This window comes from Ranitomeya imitator, chromosome 2 (genome assembly GCF_032444005.1).
Source record: "Ranitomeya imitator isolate aRanImi1 chromosome 2, aRanImi1.pri, whole genome shotgun sequence".
NCBI classification, from domain to species: Eukaryota; Metazoa; Chordata; class Amphibia; order Anura; family Dendrobatidae; genus Ranitomeya; species Ranitomeya imitator.
Genome location: NC_091283.1, coordinates 159,740,415 through 159,748,348, shown reverse-complemented (window position 1 = coordinate 159,748,348; position 7,934 = coordinate 159,740,415). Strand labels below are relative to the sequence as shown.

The window sequence follows — 7,934 nt, the reverse complement described above, 5'->3', positions numbered from 1 at the left end:
CTAAGTTTCTAAGTTTCAAAAATAATTGTAAGCTATTTCTGGCCTTGAAACCTCATTCTTCTGGTAATCCTATTCAACAGGTTTTGATTATTATTTATTTTTTGCGCGGCGACCCTCAAGACTGGGCATTTTCTCTTGCGCCAGGAGACCCTGCATTGAGTAGTGTCGATGCGTTTTTCCTGGCGCTCGGATTGCTGTACGATGAGCCTAATTCAGTGGATCAGGCTGAGAAAAATTTGCTGGCTTTGTGCCAGGGTCAGGATGATATAGAAGTATATTGTCAGAAATTTAGGAAATGGTCAGTACTCACTCAGTGGAATGAATCTGCGCTGGCAGCTTTGTTCAGAAAGGGTCTCTCTGAGGCTCTTAAGGATGTCATGGTGGGATTTCCTATGCCTGCTGGTTTGAATGAGTCTTTGTCTTTGGCCATTCAGATCGGTCGACGCTTGCGCGAGCGTAAATCTGTGCACCATTTGGCGGTACTGCCTGAGGTTAAACCTGAGCCTATGCAGTGCGATAGTACTATGACTAGAGTTGAACGGCAGGAATACAGACGTCTGAATGGTCTGTGTTTCTACTGTTGTGATTCCACTCATGCTATTTCTGATTGTCCTAAACACACTAAGCGGTCCGCTAGGTCTGCCGTCATTGGTACTGTACAGTCCAAATTCCTTCTGTCCATTACCTTGATATGCTCTTTGTCGTCGTTTTCTGTCATGGCGTTTGTGGATTCGGGCGCTGCCCTGAATCTGATGGATTTGGATTATGCTAAACGTTGTGGGTTTTTCTTGGAGCCTTTGCGGTGTCCTATTCCATTGAGAGGAATTGATGCTACACCTTTGGCCAAGAATAAACCTCAATACTGGGCCCAGCTGACCATGTGCATGGCTCCTGCACATCAGGAAGTTATTCGCTTTCTGGTGTTGCATAATCTGCATGATGTGGTCGTGTTGGGGTTGCCATGGCTACAAACCCATAATCCAGTATTGGATTGAAATTCCATGTCGGTATCCAGCTGGGGTTGTCAGGGGGTACATGGTGATGTTCCAATTTTGTCGATTTCGTCATCCACCCCTTCTGAGGTCCCAGAGTTCTTGTCTGATTATCAGGATGTATTTGAAGAGCCCAAGTCCGATGCTCTACCTCCGCATAGGGATTGTGATTGTGCTATCAATTTGATTCCTGGTAGTAAATTCCCTAAAGGTCGATTATTTAATTTATCCGTGCCCGAACACGCCGCTATGCGCAGTTATGTGAAGGAATCCCTGGAGAAGGGACATATTCGCCCATCGTCATCACCACTGGGAGCAGGGTTCTTCTTTGTAGCCAATAAGGATGGTTCGCTGAGACCGTGTATTGATTACCGCCTTCTTAATAAGATCACTGTTAAATTTCAGTATCCCTTGCCATTGTTATCTGACTTGTTTGCTCGGATTAAGGGGGCTAGTTGGTTCACTAAGATAGATCTTCGTGGTGCGTATAATCTGGTGAGAATCAGGCAAGGAGATGAATGGAAAACTGCATTCAATACGCCCGAGGGTCATTTTGAGTATCTAGTGATGCCGTTCGGACTTGCCAATGCTCCATCTGTGTTTCAGTCTTTTATGCATGACATCTTCCGTGAGTATCTGGATAAATTCCTGATTGTTTACTTGGATGACATTTTGATCTTCTCAGATGATTGGGAGTCTCATGTGAAGCAGGTCAGAATGGTTTTTCAGGTCCTGCGTGCTAACTCTTTGTTTGTGAAGGGATCAAAGTGTCTCTTCGGTATGCAGAAAGTTTCATTTTTGGGGTTCATCTTTACCCCTTCTACTATCGAGATGGATCCAGTTAAGGTCCAAGCCATCCAGGATTGGATTCAGCCGACATCTCTGAAAAGTCTGCAAAAGTTCCTGGGCTTTGCTAATTTTTATCGTCGCTTCATCTGTAATTTTTCTAGCATTGCCAAACCATTGACCGATTTGACCAAGAAGGGTGCTGATTTGGTTAATTGGTCTTCTGCTGCTGTGGAAGCTTTTCAGGAGTTGAAGCGTCGTTTTTGTTCTGCCCCTGTGTTGTGTCAGCCAGATGTTTCTCTTCCGTTCCAGGTCGAGGTTGATGCTTCTGAGATTGGAGCAGGGGCGGTTTTGTCACAGAGAGGTTCTGATTGCTCAGTGATGAAACCATGTGCTTTCTTTTCCAGGAAGTTTTCGCCCGCTGAGCGTAATTATGATGTGGGCAATCGAGAGTTGCTGGCCATGAAGTGGGCATTCGAGGAGTGGCGTCATTGGCTTGAAGGAGCTAAGCATCGCATGGTGGTATTGACTGATCATAAGAACTTGACTTATCTCGAGTCTGCCAAGCGCTTGAATCCTAGACAGGCCCGTTGGTCGTTATTTTTTGCCCGCTTCGACTTTGTGATTTCGTACCTTTCGGGCTCTAAAAATGTGAAGGCGGATGCTCTGTCTAGGAGTTTTGTGCCCGACTCTCCGGGTTTATCTGAGCCAGCGGGTATCCTCAAGGAAGGAGTCATTGTGTCTGCCATCTCCCCTGATTTGCGGCGGGTGCTGCAAAAATTTCAGGCGAATAAACCTGATCGTTGTCCAGCAGAGAAACTGTTCGTCCCTGATAGGTGGACTAATAAACTTATCTCTGAACTTCATTGTTCGGTGTTGGCTGGTCATCCTGGAATCTTTGGTACCACAGAGTTAGTGGCTAGATCCTTCTGGTGGCCATCTCTGTCACGGGATGTACGTACTTTTGTGCAGTCCTGTGGGATTTGTGCTAGGGCTAAGCCCTGCTGTTCTCGTGCCAGTGGGTTGCTTTTGCCCTTGCCGGTCCCAAAGAGGCCTTGGACACATATTTCGATGGATTTCATTTCTGACCTTCCCGTTTCTCAAAAGATGTCAGTCATTTGGGTGGTCTGTGATCGCTTTTCTAAAATGGTCCATCTGATGCCCTTGGCTAAATTGCCTTCCTCCTCTGATTTGGTACCTTTGTTCTTTCAGCATGTGGTTCGGTTGCATGGCATTCCTGAGAATATTGTTTCTGACAGAGGTTCCCAGTTTGTTTCAAGGTTTTGGCGAGCCTTTTGTGGTAGGATGGGCATTGACCTATCCTTTTCCTCGGCTTTCCATCCTCAGACTAATGGCCAGACCGAACGAACCAATCAGACCTTGGAAACATATCTGAGATGTTTTGTTTCTGCAGACCAGGATGATTGGGTGTCATTTTTGCCGTTGGCTGAGTTCGCCCTTAATAATCGGGCCAGCTCGGCTACCTTGGTTTCTCCATTTTTTTGCAATTCTGGGTTCCATCCTCGTTTCTCTTCAGGACAGGTTGAGTCTTCGGACTGTCCTGGTGTGGATTCTGTGGTGGATAGGTTGCAGCAGATCTGGACTCAGGTAGTGGACAATTTGATCTTGTCCCAGGAGAAAGCTCAACTTTTCGCTAATCGCAGACGCCGTGTGGGTCCCCGACTTCGTGTTGGGGATCTGGTTTGGTTATCTTCTCGTCATATTCCTATGAAGGTTTCCTCTCCTAAATTTAAACCTCGTTTTATTGGTCCGTATAGGATTTCTGAGGTTCTCAATCCTGTGTCTTTTCGTTTGACCCTCCCAGACTCCTTTTCCATACATAATGTATTCCATAGGTCGTTGTTGCGGAGATACGTGGCACCTATGGTTCCATCTGTTGAGCCTCCTGCCCCGGTTTTGGTGGAGGGGGAATTGGAGTATATTGTGGAGAAGATTTTGGATTCTCGTGTTTCTAGACGGAAACTCCAGTATCTGGTTAAATGGAAGGGTTATGCTCAGGAAGATAATTCCTGGGTTTTTGCCTCTGATGTTCATGCTTCCGATCTTGTTCGTGCCTTTCATGCGGCTCATCCTGGTCGGCCTGGGGGCTCTGGTGAGGGTTCGGTGACCCCTCCTCAAGGGGGGGGGTACTGTTGTGAATTCTGTGGCTGAATTCACTCCTGTGGTCACAAGTGGTACTGCAGCTTCTGAGCTTCCTCCCTCAGGTGTTTTGGTGAGCTCGTTAACTGCTTCATTACTTAACTCCGCCTGATGCTGCTATCCTTGCTCCTTGTCAATGTGTCAGTGTTGGATCTGAGCTTCTCCTGATTGTTCCTGTGACCTGCTGCTCTGTATAGCTAAGTGCTTTTTTCTTTTTTGTTGCTTTTTTTCTGTCCAGCTTGTCTTTTGTTTTGCTGGAAGCTCTGAGACGCAAAGGGTGTACCGCCGTGCCGTTAGTTCGGCACGGTGGGTTTTTTTTGCCCCCTTTGCGTGGTTTTGCTTTAGGGTTTTTTGTAGACTGCAAAGTTCGCTTTACTGTCCTCGCTCTGTCCTAGAATATCGGGCCCCACTTTGCTGAATCTATTTCATCCCTACGTTTTGTCTTTTCATCTTACTCACAGTCATTATATGTGGGGGGCTGCCTTTTCCTTTGGGGAATTTCTCTGGGGCAAGTCAGGCCTATTTTTCTATCTTCAGGCTAGCTAGTTTCTTAGGCTGTGCCGAGTTGCCTAGGTAGTTGTTAGGCGCAATCCACAGCCGCTTTTAGTTGTGTTTAGGATAGGATCAGGTGTGCAGTCTACAGAGTTTCCACGTCTCAGAGCTCGTTCTTGTATTTTTGGGTATTTGTCAGATCACTGTGTGCGCTCTGATCGCTAAGCACACTGTGTTTCTGGATTGCCTTCATAACACCTGTCATTAGCAAACATAACACAGTACCTTTACCTTCTACATTTATTTTTTGAACGTTGAGCTATCTTTTCACACTGATATGCTCGCTAAAGGGGTTGTCTTGTTTAGGAACCAATACACTTTCTTAAGTAGTTAATAGAAAGGCCGGTCTTTTGATCAGGATCCTTATCGCTAGATCATAGTGAAGAGTAGTTTCTAGGAAAGTCTCTCTCTCTGAAGGTCCTGTCCTGCATGACACAGACAACACATTGATTTGAAAGGGCATCATGTAATGCATTGTTTCTCCTGTGGTGGTATTGCAAGGAAATTGAATACTTGCTACCATGTTTCCTTACAGATTGCAGCTGATCACTGAGGAAACTTTATGACCTGCTCATTATCAAAGGACTCATCCAAGTAGGAGTTGTCCAAAGTAAAGAACCCCTTTAATTACATGTAAATTAAAAGAACAAAACAGCCTTAAAAGTAAATGAAAAACATAAATGATAAAAATGGGAAAAAATGCATAACATATTTCTTACAACATTTTATGGATTCATTTTTGCTCTTGACTGACAGAATAACAACCTTGATGCTTTTTTGATCTCCTGATTCCTCATGCTGTAGAGCACAGGGTTAATTAATGGTGTAAATGCTGTATATAGGAGGGATTTCAGTTTATTTTCATATGGTGTATTTCCCCCAACCGGAAACATGTATATCGCTATTAATGGTCCATAATACGTACACACGGCAGCAAGATGAGAACTGCATGTAGAAAATGCTTTCCTCCGCCCATCATTGGATGTTATTTTGATGATGGCAATAAATATGCAGATATAGGATATTATAACAAGGATAAAGGGTGAGAAGGCTAGGAGAATGGAGAGGAAGAAGTCTTCAAAAACCACTTTGGAAGTATCAGAGGAGGACATTTCTAAGATGGGAGCAAAATCGCAGAAAAAATGGTCAATTTTATCGGTGTTGCAAAATTCAAGTTGTCCTATAAATGCCATCTCACTTGGAATCAGGAAGATCCCAATAGCCCATGGCCAGAAAGAGAGATGGAGGCAAAGTTTTTGGTTCATAAGGACAGTGTACCGGAGGGGGTGACATATCGCTAAATATCGGTCAAAGGCCATGGCTGTCAGTATCAGTGACTGCGTGTAGGTGGCGATACAGTGGAAGTAGTACTGGATGAAGCAACTGGTCTTTGATATGGTAGTCCTCTCAAGCCATGTTACCTGTAACAGTTTTGGTGTGATATTTGAGGTGAGAAGAAGGTCGGCCAGAGCCAAGTTTCGGAGAAAGAAGTACATGGGGACATGAAGGTGGTGGCAGGTTGACACTAATGTGATGATGAAGCAATTTTCCGCCACTATTAGGACATAAACCACAAAGAAAAGACAGAACAGTAAGACTTTGATGTGGTGGAAATTGTGGAATCCCAGCAGGATGAACTCATGAAATGCAGTCTGGTTGGTTCCACACATTGTTAAGGAGTATTCGTCTAAAAAAAAAAATTCAACGGAAGTGAGTTATTTTTCATTTTTATGGTTTACATATATGAAATCTAGTGAAGGTTGTTTCCTTCAAGGCAAAAGTTTCTAATCCTGAAAAAAAATCTAAAGACCTGATTAAAACTACCTCCACTAAACATGCGGATGCTCCAGAGTCCGGCTCCTCTAAGCTCTTACTACCAGTACTATAAGAAGATTATGATGTGAATGTCCATGAGCTAGGACCTCCACCAATGAATGGAGCAAATGGTCTAAGGGTACCGTTACACTAAACGACTTACCAACGATCACGACCAGCGATACGACCTGGCCGTGATCATTGGTAAGTCGTTGTGTGGTCGCTGGGGAGCTGTCACACAGACAGCTCTCTCCAGCGACCAACGATCCGGGGAAAGACTTCGGCATAGTTGAAACTGTCTTCAACGATGCCGAAGTCCCCGGGTAACCAGGGTAAACATCGGGTTACTAAGCGCAGGGCCGCGCTTAGTAACCTGATATTTACCCTGGTTACCATTGTAAAAGTAAAAAAAAAAAAACAGTACATGCTCACATTCCGATATCTGTCACGTCCCCCGGCGTCCACAGGGTTAAAACTGCTTTCGGCAGGAGCGCTGCTAATGCACGCGCTGCTGCCGAGAGCTTTCCCTGCACTGTGTCAGCGCCGGCCGTAAAGCGGCCCTGCGCTTAGTAACCCGATATTTACCCTGGTTACCAGTGAAAACATCCCTGGATCGGCGTCACACACGCCGATTCAGCGATGACAGCGGGTGATCAGCAACCAAAAAAAGGTCCTGATCATTCCCCATGACCAACAATCTCCCAGCAGGGGCCTGATCGTTGGTCGCTGTCAAGCTTAACGATTTCGTTAACGATATCGTTGCAACGTCACAAAAAGCAACGATGTCGTTAACATGTGTGAAGGTACCTTAAGTCTAGGATCTTCTAAACAAGTACTCTACAGGATTAGTCATAAATGTCTTATCTCCTGGGGCTCCACCCTTTTTCTAGAGCACTATAACTAGAGCAGTGGTCACACTTGAGCCATGCTATTTACTACACTGCCCAGGGTACATATCCATGTTATCTATGTATATCTCATATATATGGGAACAAAAAGTCACCTCTCCTGTTCTTCCAGTGAAAAATAAAACCTCAGCTGAAATATCTTGACTTTGCAAAGGCATTTGATACTGTACCACACAAAAGACTTGTTCAGAAGCTTCAGAAGTGGATATTAGCAGAGACTATATGCACATGAGTAAAAACTGGTTAATGGACTGCAAACAAAGAGTCATAAATGATATATTCTCTAAATAAGCTGTCGTAAATTATTTTTATTCTATTTATCAATGACCTTTTGGATGCGAATGAGCATAAAGTATCCGTGTCTGCTGATGACACAAAAACTTTGTAAGTTAAAAGCTGAACTTCACTGAATAATATTGCAGAATGTGTGGATAAGATGTTTGCATGGGCAAAAATGTGCCAGAGGAAGACAAATGTAGCTAAATGTAGAGTAATACACTGCAGACACAGTAATTCAGATGGAATTACACTAGGGACTGCAGAACAGCAGAGAGACTGGGGGATTACACGTAAACTCAGCAGGAATACTCAATGTCAAGCAGCAGCTGCAAAAGCAAACAAGATTTAGAGTCTATAAATAGAGAGAAAATCTAATGATCCAAACATATTATTACCCCACTAAAAATGTATTATTACCCCTCTATAAATCTCTTGTAAGAGT

General features: G+C 44.3%; 1 protein-coding gene across 1 annotated transcript in view; it reads right to left on the bottom strand.

Annotated features, from left to right (window-relative positions):
• Window positions 1-5,036: 5,036 nt before the first annotated feature.
• LOC138666287 (olfactory receptor 10A3-like) overlaps window positions 5,037-7,934 on the bottom strand; it is a 35,363-nt gene continuing 32,465 nt past the window's right edge. The window contains exons 2-3 of the mRNA XM_069754514.1: window positions 5,375-6,177; window positions 5,037-5,111 (exon numbers count right to left, since the gene is read on the bottom strand). Coding sequence (XP_069610615.1) covers window positions 5,037-5,111; window positions 5,375-6,177 — 878 coding nt within the window. The remainder of the gene's footprint in view (window positions 5,112-5,374; window positions 6,178-7,934) is intronic.